Source organism: Salmo salar, chromosome ssa08 (assembly GCF_905237065.1).
Source record: "Salmo salar chromosome ssa08, Ssal_v3.1, whole genome shotgun sequence".
NCBI classification, from domain to species: domain Eukaryota; kingdom Metazoa; phylum Chordata; class Actinopteri; order Salmoniformes; family Salmonidae; genus Salmo; species Salmo salar.
The window spans coordinates 18,627,667-18,645,330 of record NC_059449.1 but is presented as its reverse complement, the minus strand read 5'-3'; the positions used below and the strand labels follow the sequence as shown (position 1 = coordinate 18,645,330).

Sequence of the window (17,664 nt, the reverse complement as noted above, 5' to 3'; positions counted from 1 at the left end):
CTTAAACCCTATTCCTTAGGCATTTGTATTTTGTAATCTGTAAGCATTCTGGGTATAACTCCACCTTGCCTCCGTAGGTAAAGTTACATCCAGATAGCTTGCACCTGACTACAAATCATTTTAGATCTTTACAACTGTATAAAGTTTAGGTGATAGTTGGGATTAGCACTTTAACCTCACATCTTGTACAGTTTGGCAAGAATGTCCTGGTGGTCTGTGTGCCCCTTAACAATAAAGCAATATTTTAACAGAAACGTAAATTAACGATTTGTCTTAATAGACTTTACACAAAGCACAATATGAACCTTAGCTCAAATACAACCTCATTCAGATTGTTTTAGATTAATCAAAACATGGGTTTTCAAAACATACATTTCACATTTGTTACAAAATATATGCCAAATTCTCCCTTAAACCTGACTGCATATCCACCTTGCCTCCTTAGGTAAAGTTACATCCAGATATCTTGCACCTGACAAATAATCTCAGATATCCACTAGTGCATATGGAGTAAGTTTTAAAACAAAGCTGTTTTTTAAACAGGAATGGACAATGTCTCTTATGACTTCACCTGACAAAGAGCATCATGTAAACTGTAGCTCCTATACCACCTAGCAACTAGCTGTTCAGTTTATTGAGGAGGGTTTAGACCACAGTTTGTGAGTGGCCCTTTGAGAGTTCTCATAGATATCTTTAGATATCTCTGAAAACAAGTAACTTCATCTTTAGACCTTGGACCCGTGGGGAGGTCCTGAGATCATCGAGTTCCAAGAATACGTTTTGGAACACCTCAAAGGTATATTTCAGTTCTTTGGGGTGCCATAGATTTAAGCCATAGATGAGGCCCATAAGTAACGTACATGACCGTAACACTGGGAATACCAGCCAGGACCTCTGCTCCTTTGATGCAGATCCCCATGCTCTATATTCTGGTGCAGATCCTTCACAGTGAACACCTTCATCACATGCTGAACGAGGTCCTCTCGGATCATGGTGTCGTCGGCATCCTGAGTGAAACAATGAAGAAATAACAGACTAGGCTACTAGATTTCGTCGAAAATATGTGTAGACAGATCCAAGCTACATTCCAAGTTATAATTTGGTCCTTACCTGCTGCATGGCCATTCCAGAGGAGAAATATCAAGGCGAGGTCCGTTGAGCTGTTCCCAAGCACGATTTAAATTCAGAACTAGACCTAGCATGTCAGTCCAACATAATAATCATAATTTGAATATCATATTTTTAAGTTGTTGGTTGTTACTTGGAAATATTCATTCAAATTTTGCAGCATATTACCTTGGATTTTTATTTGCAAATGCCAGTCTTTTACAACACATATAAATGAAGTATTATATTCAAAAATGTTAGTAAAACCAGAAATCTATTATTTTAAGTAAAAATCATTGATTTTCTTTTGCAATATGTACTAAGCCCGTGGGCCAATTTTTACAGTGTGGAGAGCAGAAGCCCCTTAGAAGTGGAATAGCTCTTATTGTAGGTCAGAGTCAACGCGAGCTGACACTCTAATACAAGACAATGTTTAGGATGCGTCCCCGAAGGGGAAGTGATGCGCAAGGAAGCTCTCCAAGAACTCTGATGAAAGTCAATGCGTTGATTTCAGACCCTGACAAGGCATTGCTTCTACGTTGCCTCTGAAAGGTCAAAAGATTTTCCCGGCAGAGAGGGCATACAAACAAACTCGTATCTATGTTTCCTCATTTGTTCATTTCTATACGTCCCTCGAGCTCTTTTTCTTTTCTCTCTAAACATTGTTGGCACGGAAGGTTGAGTGAGAGAATATTAAAACCTTCCCTGAGAATGTTTTCAGTGGCCATCCATCATGTGGAGGAGGGAGTATTATACTGTTCACTATAACCTTGTGCCATGGATGGGATGTGAGCCCTAATGGCCAACTCCACCAGTTAACCTCGCTGCGCTGGGCGATACAATATTATCAGCTTGACTTCTACTGAAGGACTCGGCAGAACACTGTCACATACACACACACACACACAGACAGACATGTAGACAATCACGCTTACACACACATACACACACACACTCTCACACACACGACATGGATGGGGAAATATGTCATTATAACGCAACATGGGAATCCAATTTAACAGAGAAGGACATCATTATCCGAGTGCAGGCCTCTGTTACTACAGAATTCACCATCATTCACATCCCGGAGGAGTGGCTTCATTATCCTAAAGTCGCCTGCTTCCCGCCAGGATTCCTGAATACCTTCGGTGTTCCCACCACTGTCGACACTAAGCTCCGCCACTGCCACGCTAATCAGACTGAGAAATGTAATTTACGGCGTGTCTGGTAAGCTAATAGAAGTGACTTTGGCTGCTAGGTATGTGGTTAGCGTAGCTCTCTCTCGCTCTCTTCCTCAAGCTCTCTCTCTTTTTCTCTCCGTACCTACAAGGCTCTCAGGTAGACTGCATTAGTGTGTTAGCGGCGCCGTGGCACCTAGCCAAGGGGCCTATTCTTTTTCTGACTTTTGTGTTCCCTCAGATTGAACACCAACCTGCCCGAAAGAGACGTTAATGTCTACAACCTGCCACGTCAAATCAAGGCCCCATGCCTTCGCACGCCGCCACCATCGCTAAACACTGTCAGGGGTGACGGGGCTAGACGAGAGAACAAGGGTCTTTAGCTCAGCGTTGGCTCGTCACATTAATGATTAATTATGAATTATTCAGGAATCATCTTTATGTTTTGACGATTGACGGGGGCCGTACTCCTGCCTGAGCATGTTCCACCCTTGGATAGTTCTGCATAATGTGTTGGTTCCTTTTAATTAAAGAAGCATAATATATATATATATATAGGAACTGCAGGCTGGTGTGTGTTAGTTTATTGGGGAGCTGTTTCCCTGTTTGACTTGCTTAATCACCATGGGTTTGAGCTACAGAACAGTCCTAAGGCTGATTTAACCCATTGAGTCCTGTTTGTTTGTTTGTTTGTGTGTGTGTGTGTGTGTGTGTGTGTGTGTGTGTGTGTGTGTGTGTGTGTGTGTGTGTGTGTGTGTGTGTGTGTGTGTGTGTGTGTGTGTGCCTAAAATACAACTTTTGTTCCTTTGGATGTTTTTCTCTCCCTCCTCTCCTAAACGGTTTCTTCATGGTGACTGAACTGACACTGGTTTTCTCTGCTTCACTGTTTGGACTTATTTTCTCAATTTTGTCTTTCTTTCTCTCTCTCTCTCTCTCTCTCTCTCTCTCTCTCTCTCTCTCTTTCTCTCTCTCTCTTTCTTTCTTTCTTTCTTTCTTTCTTTCTTTCTTTCTCTCTTTCTTTCTCTCTCTCTCTCTCTCTCTCTCTCGCATTCCTCTCTCTCTCTCTCATTCCTCTCTCTCTCTCTCTCTCTCTCTCTGTCTCTCTTTCCTCTCTCTCAATCTCCTCTCTCTTCCACTCTCTTTCCCCACAGGATGGAATGGGTAATCTTCGTGTAACCAAAGAGGGGATCAGGCTAGAGGGTGTTTCGGAGTTTCTGCTCCCTCTCTACGTGAAAGAAATAGAATCCAGAACGGTAAGAGACACAACTCTCCTTATGTCGCTCATATGAAGCATCGTAACACCCTATGACACATCATACATTACCTCATTTGCACACACTGTATATAGACTTTTTCTATTGTATTATTGACTGTATGTTTGTTTATTCCAAGTGTAACTCTGTGTTGTTGTTTTTGTCGTACTGCTTTGCTTTATCTTGGCCAGGTCGCAGTTGTAAATGAGAACTTGTTCTCAACTAGCCTACCTGGTTAAATAAAGGTGAAATAAAATAAATAAATAAAAAATATCCCTCACTAAGCCAGCCCATTCCTCATATCATGGCATACTAAGCGTCAGTGCTTACCCATTGTCATAAAGGAGTAGTATAGCACTATGCAATGCCACATCCCAGAGAAATCGTGTGAGACCTAGTAGAGAAGCTCATCTATCTGGATGCCGGGTCCCATGTAAGGTCCCATATAAGGTCCCATGTAAGGTCCCATGTAAGGTCCCATGTAAGGTCCCATGTAAGGTCCCATGTAAGGTCCCATGTAAGGTCCCATGTAAGGTCTCATGTAAGGTCTCATGTAAGGTCCCATGTAAGGTCCCATGTAAGGTCCCATGTAAGGTTCCATGTAAGGTCCCATGTAAGGTCCCATGTAAGGTTCCATGTAAGGTCCCATGTAAGGTCCCATGTAAGGTCCCATGTAAGGGGCACAGAAGGATCATGGGAATGGACTTGGATGTGTGACAAACGACCAAATGGGCATCCAATGGAAATTCCAATGATAGAAAAATGTGGAGAGAGACAGGGATGTGAAGAGGCACGCTGTTGATAAATATACCCCATGATGCCGCTCCCCTTAACACCATGGACACACACACACACAGACACACACACACACACACACACACACACACACACACACACACACACACACCCTGGCTGCTGTCATGTATAGGTTACTGTGTGTCCCGGGCTATTGGGAAGGCAAGGGAGTCATCACCTTGCATTCTCCACCTTTGCTCAATGTGTGTGTGTGTGTGTGATGGAGGGGTAGGGTTGTAAAGGCAAGTGCACATGCGCATGCTTATTGCTTTACAAGGCAGTATGGTGACGGTGAGAGTGTGTGGAGTGTGTGACCGTCCTGAATACATTACACTGATCTATCCACTCAAAGATCACGCCATTTCTGGGTGACACAGAGGTCAACACTCCATCAGCCCTGACCTTTGAGGTGAAATGATGGATGGTGTTAGATATATTTTATGGGAATATCTTTCTTTGGCTTCCAATTGAAATCCTATGTAGTCGAGATCTTACTTTAGATTTTTTTTGTTTGCCTACTCATTGAAAGCCTACAAGATATCTTCTTGTATAACATCTTTGTTTGCTCTCCTATTAAAAACTTAAATGGAGGAGGCGTATTATTTTTTGAATATCTTTATTTCCCTCCCATTAAAGCCTATGGAGGAAATATCTTCTTTTAGAATATTTTTGTTTGCTCTCCCGTTGAAAGCCTATAGAAGAAATCCAGTCTTTCTGGTTCTTCTTAAGTGTGTGTAACAGAGAAGGCACTAATTGCTGTTGAGGAAGTGACTCTGGCTTGTAGATAACCCCTATGAAGGAGCAGAGCTTCCTGTCAATAAATCAAAGAACTCACTGGCTTCTCTGCCGACTCTTCATCTATCATCAGACAAACAGTATGTTTGTGTGTGTGTCTGTGTGTGTGTGTGTGTGTGTCTGTGTCTGTGTCTGTGTGTCTGTGTGTGTGTGTGTGTGTCTGTGTCTGTGTCTGTGTCGTGTGTGTGTGTGTGTGTGTGTGTGTGTGTGTGTGTGTGTGTGTGTGTGTGTGTGTGTGTGTGTGTGTGTGTGTGTGTGTGTGTGTGTGTGTGTGTGTGTGTGTGCATATGTTTGTATCTATCCACCACTTGTAATGACACCGTGATCCCTTTCACATCGGGTCTGCACATCAAAGCAAACACTCTTATTTCGAAAAATACACAGGAAACATGCTGAATCTAACAACCCACTTTTCTCCCCTGAGGGCTTGTTGGTGTGTGCCATTTAGTTTATGGCAGTTTTTTGGGTAGTGGGCATGCTTCAGAACTGAGCTAATCTGGGCAGTGTGGTTCCAAGTATTATTGGCTAGCGGTGTTAGCCGTACGATGTTAGCATAGGGCTCCAAATCCCCTGGTGAGACTGGGTCGCTGGCCCAGGATGTATTTGGGCCGTGGTGTATCCGGCCCGGGGTGGTCCTAACCTGATCTGGGCCCACCAACACAGCATGAGTGATTGGGACTGTGGCAGTAACAGGGAGAGAGTGAGGGATGGAGGGAGGGAATTAGGGAGGGAATGAGGAAGGAAATGTATTTTGAATATACGCTGGAAGGGTTTGTTTTTCCAGAGCAGAGCCAAACAAACAGAATGTACAATTTGGTTCGATCGGTTTCGGGTTGATAAATAAACCTGTATGATATATATTTTTTCTTTTTTTGCCGCCAAAACTTTAAAATGCCTCTAGGTTTTTCACACTTGGATTGGAAGCCTGATTGGAGGCGGCGCTCTTAGTAGCCGGGGTCTTTAATGCAGAGAAACACAAATCCGATTTACCTAATTTCTACCAGCATGTTACATGTGCAACGAGAGGAAAAAAATTCTAGACCACCTTTAATCCACACACAGAGATGCGTACAAAGCTCTCCCTCGCCCTCCATTTGGCAAATCTGACCATAACTCTATACTCCTAATTCCTGCCTACAAGCAAAAATTAAAGCAGAAAGTACCAGTGACTCGCTCAATACGGAAGTAGTCAGGTGGCGCGGATGCTAAGCTACAGGACTGTTTTGCTAGCACAGACTGGAATATGTTCCCGAGATTCTTCCGATGGCATTGAGATGTACACCACATCAGTCCATCCATGACGTCATCCCCACAGTGACCATACGTACATACCCCAACCAGAAGCCATGGATTACAAGCAACATCATAACTGAGCTAAAGGGTAAAGCTGCCGCTTTCAAGGAGCAGGACTCTAACCCGGACACTTATAAGAAATCCCGCTATGCCCTCAGACAAACCATCAAACAGGCAAAGCGTCAATACAGGACTAAGATTGAATCCTACTGCACCGGCTCCGGCGCTCGTCAGATGTGGTAGGGCTTGCAAACTGTTATGGACGACAAAGGGAAGCACAGCCACAATTTGCCCAGTGTGACAGCTTACCAGACAAACTAAAGGACTTCAATGCCCACTTTGAGGCAAGCAACACTGAAGCATGCATGAGAGCACCAGCTGTTCCGGATGGCTGTGTTATCATGCTCTCCATAGCCGATGTGAGTAAGACCTTTAAACAGGTCAACATTCACAAGGCCAGACGGATTACCAGTACATGTACTCCAAGCATGCGCTGACCAACTGGCAAGTGTTTTCACTGACATTTTCAACCTGTCCCTGACTGAGTCTGTAATACCAACATGTTTCAAGCAGACCAGCATAGTCCCTTTGCCTAAGAACACTAAGGTAACCAACCTAAATGACTACCAACTTGTAGCACTCACGTCTGCAGCCATTAAGTGCTTTGAAAGGCTGGTCATGGTTCACATCAACACCATTATCCCAGAAACCCTAGACCTACTCAAGTTTGCATACCGCCCTAACAGATCCACAGATGATGCAATCTATATTGCCCTCCACACTGCCCTTTCCCACCTGGACAAAAGGAACACCTACGTGAGAAGGCTGTTAATTGACTACAGCTCAGCGTTCAACACCACAGTACCCTCAAAGCTCATCACTAAGGTAAGGACCCTGGGACTAAACACCTCCCTCTGCAACTGGATCCTGGACTTCCTGATGGGCCGCCCCCAGGTGGTAAGGTTAGGTAACATCACATCTGCTATGCTGATCCTCAACACAGGACCCCTCCCTCCTGTACTCCCTGTTCACCCATGACTGCATTGCCAAGTAAGACTCCAACACCATCATTAAGTTTGCCGACGACACAACAGTGGTAGGCCTGATCACTGACAACGATGAGACAGCCTATAGGAAGGAGGTCAGAGACCTGGCGGTGTGGTGCCAGGATAACAACCTCTCCCTCAATGTGATCAAGACAAAGGAGAGCACTCCCCCATTCTCATCGACGGGGCTGTAGTGGAGCATGTTGAGAGCTTGAAGTTCCTTGGTGTCCACATCACCAACGAACTGTCAAGGTCCAAACACACCAAGACAGTCGTGAAGAGGGCACGACAATGCCTATTCCCCCTCAGGAGACTGAAAAGATTTGGCATGGGTCCCCAGATCCTCAAAAATGTCTACAGCTGCACCATCGAGAACATCCTGACTGGTTGCATCACCACCTGGTATGGCAACTGCTCGGCCTCTGATGGCAATGCACTACAGCCACCCTAGTCATTGCCTGCTATCGCACGGCAAGCGGTACCGACCCGCCAAGTCTAAGTCCAAAAGGCTTCTTAACCTCTAGGGGCTAGGGGGCAGTATTTTCACAGCCAGATGATAAACGTACCCAATTTAAACAGGTTACTACTCCGGCCCAGAAAATAGAATATGCATATTATTAGTAGATTTGGATAGAAAACACTCTGAAGTTTCTAAAACTGTTTGAATGGTGTCTCTAAGTATAACAGAACTCATATGGCAGGTAAAAACCTGAGAAAAAATACAAGCAGGAAATGAAAATTTTGTGGCTGTACTATTTTCAAGTCATTGGTAATAAAACACACAGTGACAAAGGATTCATTTTGCACTTCCTATGGCTTCCACTAGATGTCAACGATCTTTATAAAGTTGTTTGAAGCGTCTATGATGAACAGAGACCGAATGAGAAGGAAGGGAAGTTGACGTCCCTGGGAGGTCGTCACTTCATTATTGCGCGCACATGCGCGTTCATGTGAGGCGAGACATTTTTCAAAACTTGTTTCAAGACACAGGAGAGGTCGGGTTGAAATATTACTGATGTTTCACGTTAAAAATGTGAAACATTTTCCCTCCCATTTTGAGTAGCCTACCGAATGCGCTAACAACACGGAACAGCATGGAGTTATTTGGACATAAATTATGAACTTCATCGAAAAAAAACAACATTTGTTGTGGACCTGAGATTCCTGGAAGTGCCTTCTGATGAAGATTATTAAAGGTAAGGGAATATTGCTAATGTTATTGATGGTTTTAGATGATTCCAACATAGCGGCTAGCTGTATAGCCTAGTGTATTTTTCTGACCAGAGTACTCAGATTATTGCAAAGTATGCTTTCCCAGTAAAGTTATTTTGAAATCTGTCAATGCGGTTGCATTCAGAATGCAACCGTTATTCTTTGAATAACAGTTTAACAGCTTCTACCCCCAAGCCATAAGACTCCTGAAAAGCTAACCAAATGGCTGCTCGGACTATTTGCTTTGAACCCCAATTTTTACACTACTGCTACTCTCTGTTTATTATCTATGCATAGTCACTTTACCTCTACTTACATGTACAAATCCATCAATTACCTTGACTAACCGGTGCCCCCGCAGATTGACTCAGTACCCTCTGTATAAAGCCTCGATATTGTTATTTTATGGTTGCTCTTTTATTTTTTACATTTTTTTTGTAAATCTTTTTCTTAACTCATATTTTTCTTAACTGCATTGTTGGTTACGGGCTTGTAACTAAGCGTTTCACAGTAAGGTCTTGTTGTCTTCGGTGCATGTGACAAATACAATTGATTTGATTTTGATTCGATTTTGTGGTCGAGGTCAACCACTTATAACAGTCGATTGGATCAGTCATGTAGGTCACTGTAAAAGCCTCTTCCCTCTCTCTTTGTTTCTAAATAACAGATCAATGATCATGGTCATCATTCAACAACGTTATCACAGTTAACACACACACACTCCGTATACTTTACAAGGCCCCATGCAGGAAACATGGCGTCACTGCACAGATGTAGGATCTTAACTCGATCACTCTTTTGTGCTAAGAATTTTCCCTGCACAGCAGGAAATGCGAACGTGTAGTGTATTTTATAAAGGCTTCTAATGTTTGTCATTTTCACTTTGAAATTTCAGACTTGATTTGCCGTGATGAAAAATGTATCAACCCCTACAAAAATGTCCATTGATTATAATCCACATAATAATTAACATTTCCTGTTCCTGCAGGATTATTTTACTGCTGTAGCAAACTGGCACAAATTAAGATCCTTCATCTGTAAGGGTGATGTCTCGTGGACAGACACATGTAACATAACTGGTATTATAGACAGACTGTGGGTTGCCACGATTTACAAGGAACTTCTTGGTGTCGTCACTGATCATTTTGGACAAATCACAATTTCGCAGGTGTTCACATCTTTCAAAAGGGGATACTAGGTCCGTGACTTTCAGAGAGGTTGGAGGAGCTACCGTGGTGCTTCGGCTCTTGGTTCGAGTATCTTTTCCAACATGTCTCCCTCCTGAACTTCATCAAGCATCTGACACAATTATGCTTGATTTTTGTTCTGGGTTTCCGAGATTACTCCGATTATTGTAAGATAGGTTTGTGCTGTAGCTACATCATTGATGTCACAGTCCTATTGACAGACAGCCTGATGGACCTTGGTCCCGATCTCCTTTGAAAAATAGATTTATCTCAATGAAACAAACCTGGTAAAATATATATTTTTTAAATGTCTTGAAGATACCTGGTGCTGCAGCAGACTGACTGCATGTTCCTTGTGGCGTGTTCCAAGAGTGTGCTGTGCTGTCATCCTCTCTCTCCGCACCATGAGGGATGAGCCGAAGCCTGCTCGCCAACACAGACTCTTCTAATTGTCCCCTCAGGGAGCCAATGAAATTCCAGCTTTCTCTGAGGAGTCGTTTTCCTCCCTTTATCAATCACTCATTTCTCTCTCGCTCACTCGCTCTCTATCTCTCTCTTTCTCTCTCTCTCTCTCTCTCTCTCTGTCTCTTTATCACCCCTGACACAATACTTTCAGCTGACAGGGCACTGAAATGGAACAAAACGCAAATTGTAAGTTTCCATTGTAGAACGTTGCGTGCTCTAACGAACACGACCCCGACTAAAGCTTTGTGGAAAAACCTTCTCGTTAGTCATTTGTCAGTTTGGCTATATTTATTGCTTGGTTTTCTGAGGGTCCAAACACTTGCCGGGTAATTTTATAAGAGTACTTCATTGTCAGTGTTTTGATATTAGAGTGGTTTCTTTCTTTGGCCTCATGGCTGACATTGATTCAGCCCTCTGCGGTATACAACATACTGTAAAGAACATAGGAAATAGTTAAATACTATTCTACCACAGAGTTACACTTCAAGACTTCATACAAATTATTCAGCGATGCAATCGACTCTGGGCGGTCAAGAAACTCGAGATCGTTACGTGCGAGCACACACGACCTTTGGGCGTCGCCGTAATACCCACTACTCCCCGCAACTCCACAATATTAAAAAGATACCAGGAAAAAAAAGGGGTCTTCCAACTTCAGAAGTGACCTATAAAAGTGAAACAAAATAATCTGAGAAAACGTTTTTTTTCTTCCGGAAGAAGCGTGAGACTCTAAATGTTTTATTCAGACCAGGCCAAGGGGTATGTGGCTCCAGATCGCGACCCTTGTAGAAATAGGCCCCATTTAACATTTAACAAGATTTCCAGAGTGATGGAACGTCGAAGGAGGCGACTTGGCCTTCAGGAGAAGGGAATGAAAGGGAATATTAATTCACATCATCGCCAGAGATCAAATCCCGCGCCCAGATCTTCTTCTTCCCGAAATGCCGCGAGCCCTTTCAGACGTCGCCCCTGCCAAATATATAGATGTAGAGAAGGTAGAAATGCCTCTTTTGGATAGATCATTGAAAAGTTAATGCAGAATCCATTTCTTTGGATTCTGATTTGGATGGCAGATTTGAGTAGAGTTGATTTGTGCGTCTCGTACCTAATCTTGGGCCGAGGAGCACATTATTATACTAGGATCTGTGAGGAATGAGACTTTATTAAGAGCAAATAGATGGGCTGGTAAGCTACTTCTTTTGACAGCTGTAGATATGGCTAATCCTCATGTCAACGATGGTATCCGAGAGTGGAATGTACTATAAAATGTGTTGGCCCATTTAGCAATCCTTTATTTATCCCTGAGTTTCCACTGACTCAGACTTCATATTTTTAGTGAATTCAGAATGGCTGGCACAGCTTGCAATAGTGTTGTATACACACTGTTCCCCTTCCATAGAAATCTGTTGGTAGCAGACTTACTTAGTCAACCGTGGCCAAACGAGGTGCAGCCAATCAAATCACGGCATGACTAAGCCAGAAGTCATGGCAGCTGTCGGCATGGTTACGAGGGCCATGCCACAACTACACCAGGCAGTTCATTAGTTGAATAAACAAAGACTTTTTCATGTCTTTAATCGTTCTGACACTCTACAGAGGCCTTGGTGGGCCTTCACTTATATATATACACACACACACACACACACACACACACACACACACTACTCTTACACACACACCCGACATCCCACCAGGTTTTAGTATTCACTGAGCATCACAGGTTACGGTTGTTCAACTCACTGAAATTAAGAGACATTTAATTCATTAATGGCAGCAAATTGACATTACACTGGTGTCTGGCCTGCCTGGTTTTATCTTGGTCCCCCATCAGTACCTAATGACATTTCCATGTGTGTCACCCGGCCTGGGGAAAATGGCATGGCACGCTTCCTGTATTTACAGAGGCAGTGGGATGGTCTCCGGCTGCACGGCGCTACCAAGGCAAATACTAAAGGTGACCGCACTGATCGAGGGAGGATCGAGGGAGGACGAGGGGGGTAGAGGGAGGATACAGGAAGGTAGAGGGAGGTAGAGGAAGGATACAGGGACGTAGAGGGAGGTACAGGAGGGTAGAGGGAGATAGAGGGAGGATACAGGGACGTAGAGGGAGGTAGAGGAGGGTAGAGGGAGGAGACGAGGAGGTAGAGGGAGGAGACGGGGAGGTATAGGGAGGATACGGGGAGGTGATAGAGGATACAGGGAGGTAGAGGGAGGTAGAGGGAGGATACAGGGACGTAGAGGGAGGTAGAGGAGGGTAGAGGGAGATACAGGGAGGATACAGGGACGTAGAGGGAGGTAGAGGAGGGTAGAGGGAGGAGACGAGGAGGTAGAGGGAGGAGACGGGGAGGTAGAGGGAGGATATGGGGAGGTGATAGAGGATACAGGGAGGTAGAGGGAGGATACAGGGACATAGAGGGAGGTGGTGGGAGGTTGAGGAGGGTAGAGGGAGGATAGAGGGAGGTACAGGGAGGATAGAGGGTGGTACAGGGAGGATACAGGGAGGTAGAGGGAGGATACAGGGAGGTAGAGGGAGTAAGAAGGAAGATAGAGGGAGGTAAAATCAATTTAAATCACATTTTATTGGTCACATACACATGGTTAGCAAATGTTATTGTGAGCGTAGTGAAATGCTTCTAGATCCGACAGTGCAGCAGTATCTAACAGGTAATATCTAACAATTCCACAACAAAACCTAATACAGACAATCTAGTAAAGGAATGGGGTGAGAATATATAAGCATAAAATATATGGATGAGCAGTGACAGAGCAGCTAAGATGCAATAGATAGCAAAGAATAGATTGTGAAGGATATAGTATACAGTATATACGTATAAGATGAGTAATGTGAGATACATAAACATACATAAATGGCATTATTAAAGTGACTAGTGTTCCATTTATTAAAGTGGCCAATGATATCAAGCCTGTAGGTAGGCAGCCACCTCTCTGTGCTAGTGGTGGCTGTTTAACAATCTGATGGCCTTGAGATAGAAGCTGTTTTTCAATCTCTCTGTCCCAGCTTTGATACAACTGTACTGACCTCGCCTTCTGGATGATAACGGGGTGAACAGGTAGTGGCTCGGGTGGTTGTTGTCCTTGATGATCTTTTTGGCCTTCCTGTGACATCGGGTGCTGTAGGTGTCCTGGAGGGCAGGTAGTTTGCCCCCGGTGATGCGTTGTACAGACCGCACCACCCTTTGGAGAGCCCTGCGGTTGTGGGAGGTGCAGTTCCTGTACCAGGCGGTGATACAACAGGATACTCTCAATTGTGCACCTGTAAAAGTTAGTGAGGGTTTTCGGTGACAAGACACATTTTTTCAGCCTCCTGAGGTTGAAGAAGAGCTGTTGCGCCTTCTTCACCACGCTGTCTGTGTGCGTGGACCATTTCAGTTTGTCTGTGATGTGTACGCCGAGGAACTTAAAACTTTCTACCCTCTCCACTGCTGTCCCATCAATGTAGATAGGGGGGTGCTCCCTCTGCTGTTTCCTGAAGTCTACGATCATCTCTTTTGTTTTGTTGACGTTAAGTGAGAGGTTGTTTTCCTGTCACCACACCCCTAGGGCCCTCACCTCCTCCCTGTAGGCTGTCTCGTCGTTGTTGGTAATCAAGCCTATCACTGTAGTGTTGTTTGCAAACTTGTTTATTGAGTTGGAGGCGTGCAAGGCCACGCAGTCGTGGGTGAACAGGGAGTAAAGGAGAGGGCTGAGAACGCACCCTTGTGGGGCCCCAGTGTTGAGGATCAGCGGAGTGGAGATGTTGTTTCTTACCTTCACCAGCTGGGGGCGACCCGTCAGGAAGTCCAGGACCTAGTTGCACAGGGCGGGGTCGACACCCAGGGTCTCAAGCTTAATGATGAGTTTGGAGGGTACTATGGTGTTGAATGCTGAGCTGTAGTCAATGAACAGCATTCTTAAGTAAGTATTCCTCTTGTCCAGATGGGATAGGGCAGTGTGCAGTGTGATGGCGATTGCATCGTCTGTGGACCTATTCGGGTGGTAAGCAAATTGGAGTGGGTCTAGGGCAACAGGTAGGGTGGAGGTGATATGATCCTTGACTAGTCTCTCAAAGCCATTCATGATGACAGAAGTGAGTGCTACGGGGCAATAGTCATTTAGTTCAGTTACCTACGCTTTCTTGGGAACGGGAACAATGGTGGCCATCTTGAAGCATGTGGGGACAGCAGACTGGGATAGGGATTGAGAGAATATGTCCGTAAACACACCAGCCAGCTGGTCTGCTTATGCTCTGTGGATGCGGCTAGGGATGCCGTCTGGGCCGACAGCCTTGCATGGGTTAACACGTTTAAATGTTTTACTCACATCAGCCACGGAGAAGGAGAGTCCACTGTTTTTGGTAGCGGGCCTTGTCGGTGGCACTGTGTTGTCCTCAAAGCAGGCAAAGAAGTTGTTTAATTTGTCTTGGAGCAAGACGTCGATGTCCCCGACGGGGCTGGTTTTCTGTTTGTAATCCGTGATTGTCTGTAGACCCTGTCACTTACATGTCGTGTTTGAGCCATTGATTTGCGACTCCACTTTGTCTGTATACTGACACTTTGCTTGTTTGATTGCCTTACAGTGGGAATAAATACACTGTTTGAATTCGGTCATATTTCTAGTCGGCTTGCCATGATTAAATGTGGTGGTACGTGCTTTCAGTTTTGCCATAATGCTGCCATCAACAGGAAGCATGGTTGAAGCGTGGAATCCGATTGGTCAGACCAGCGTTGGATAGACCTAAGCACCAGCACTTCCTGTTTTAGTTTCTGCCTATAGGTTGGAAGCAACAAGATGGAGTTGCGGTCAGATTTGCCAAAAAGAAGGCGGGGGAGGGCCTTGTATGCATCGCGGAAGTTAGAGTAGCAGTGGTCGAGTGTTACTCTGCAATCGATAATCTGATACTCGGAAGTGGTGGGTGGTGTGCGCGCATCCGAAGCCTCACTAGAAGACCGCTCCAGCACCCTCTCCTCCGACGGCGTTGTTTTGGGGCGGCCTCTGGAATCAGTTCAAATGCCCTGGGAGGTGCAGACAAAGGATTAGATTAAGGTAGAGGGAGGATAGAGGGAGGATAGAGGGAGGATAGAGTGAGGATAGAGGGAGGTAAAGGGGGTGGAGGGAGGATAAAGGGAGGTAGAGGGTCGATAGAGGGTCGATAGAGGGAGGATAGAGGGAGGATCAGGAATGTAAAGGGGGTAGAGGGAGGATTAAGGGAGGTATCCCGAGTGACTCCTGAGTGGCGCAGTGGTTTAAGGCCCTGCATCTCAGTGCAAGAGGCATCCCTATAGTGCCTGGTTCGAATACATGCTGTATCACATCCGGCCGTGAATGGCAGTCCCATAGGGCAGTGCCCAATTGGTCGGCCGGAGTAGGCTGTCATTTTAAATAAGAAATGGTTATTAACTGACTTGCCTAGTTAAATAAAGGTTAAATAAATAAAAAGGTAGATGGAGGTAGAGGGAGGATACAGAGAGGTTATAGAGGGCTATTGAGGGAGGATGGATGGAGGATACAGGGAGGATAGAGGGGGGATAGAGGGAGGACACAGGGAGGTAGAGAGAGGATACAGGGAGGATAGAGGGAGGTAGAGAGAGGAGACAGGGAGGCTAGAGGGAGGTAGAGAGAGGATACAGGGAGGTAGAGGGAGGATACAGGGGGGGATACAGGGAGGATACAGGGGGGGATACAGGGAGGATACAGGGGGATACAGGGAGGATAGAGGGGGATAGAGGGAGGACACAGGGAGGATAGAGGGAGGGAGAGAGAGGATACAGGGAGGCTAGAGGGAGGTAGAGAGAGGATACAGAGAGGCTAGAGGGAGGTAGAGAGAGGATAGAGGAAGGTAGAGAGAGGATACAGGGAGGTAGAGAGAGGATACAGGGAGGTAGAGAGAGGATACAGGGAGGATACAGGGAGGTAGAGGGAGGATACAGGGGAGGATACAGGGGAGGATACAGGGGGGGGATACAGGAAGGGATACAGGGAGGATAAAGGGAGGATAGAAGGAGATAGGGGGGATACAGGGAGGATACAGGGGGGGGATACAGGGAGGGATACAGGGAGGGATACAGGGGGGATACAGAGAGGGATACAGGGAGGATACAAGGAGATAGAGGGAGGATGCAGGGGGGGATACAGGGAGGATACAGGGGGGGATACAGGGAGGATACAGGGAGGGATACAGGGAGGATACAGGGAGGGATACAGGGAGGATACAAGGAGATAGAGGGAGGATACAGGGGGGGATACAGGGGGGGATACAGGGAGGATACAAGGAGATAGAGGGAGGATACAGGGAGATAGAGGGAGGTGTGCTACTTTTAGAGTTCATTGTTCAGCGATTCAGTGCTTTCTCTCTCTCTCTCTCTTTATCTTTTTGTCTACGTTGTTAGGAGCTGTCGCAGTCTTAGTGAAGTAGAATTCACATCAGTCTAGTGTTTGCAGGCCCTGCAACTTCGGAACCGACCCCACTAAAATAGTATACAGTGTATCCAGATATACCGATAACGCGTGTACCGAAATTCATTTGATTACCAACTCATGATCTTTCATGTTGAATCATATAAAAATGTGATCAACAGATTTCACTGCATCATTGTTGCATCAACATTGCACTGCATCAATTATGATGTTCTCCTCACACCACACAGTACAGCTCCGAATTCACACAGAAAAGGGGAAAGGACATGGAGAGAGGGAAAGGGCAAGAGAGAGTGAAAAGGACATGGAGAGAGGGAAAGGGCAAGAGAGAGGGAGAGAGCGCACATTAGACGACTTTCCTGTTTCGCGTTATATGAAACATCTGTCATTAAACGTCAGCAAAAGGGAATTGGCGGAGATGTCTCGAGCAAGTAAAAGTGCAAGAAAATGTATTACCCCAAAGATCAATGGACAGGCAAAAAGATGCAAATGAAAGCCTCACTCTGGAGTCTGGAGAGTGTGACAAGAAACACGACACTCCTTCATCTCCTTTACAAACTGGATGTGAAAATTCAGTTTGAACTAGCTCCAGCTTCGTTTAGGGAATTGACGATACATAATGCAATGGAACCAGAGACAAAATGAAAAGAAGTAACAAAATGGTGGGGGACGGGCAAAATAACACTTGTGTAATCAACAGCATGCAAAGAGAAAACAACACCCGATTGATTGCGGGCCAGTGGAATGACAAGTCGGGCTCCAGAGGGATATAGTGGCTGTTTAATCAGAGGGAACGGTTAAGTAATCTATAGCTGTGACCGACAGACAAGTTCTGTGTATTTTAGTCAGACGTGTTTGATACAGGATACGTTGACCAAGTCCCAGAGATAAGAAGAGAGAGGGATGAGTTGGAAATGTC

The 17,664-nt window shown here is 45.2% G+C and overlaps 1 protein-coding gene across 1 annotated transcript in view; it reads left to right on the top strand.

Annotated features, from left to right (window-relative positions):
* The window catches only part of LOC106602171 (zeta-sarcoglycan), a 361,636-nt gene that overhangs the window by 268,054 nt on the left and 75,918 nt on the right, over positions 1-17,664 (top strand). Inside the window, exon 3 of the mRNA XM_045722923.1 lies at positions 3,437-3,538. Coding sequence (XP_045578879.1) covers positions 3,437-3,538 — 102 coding nt within the window. The remainder of the gene's footprint in view (positions 1-3,436; positions 3,539-17,664) is intronic.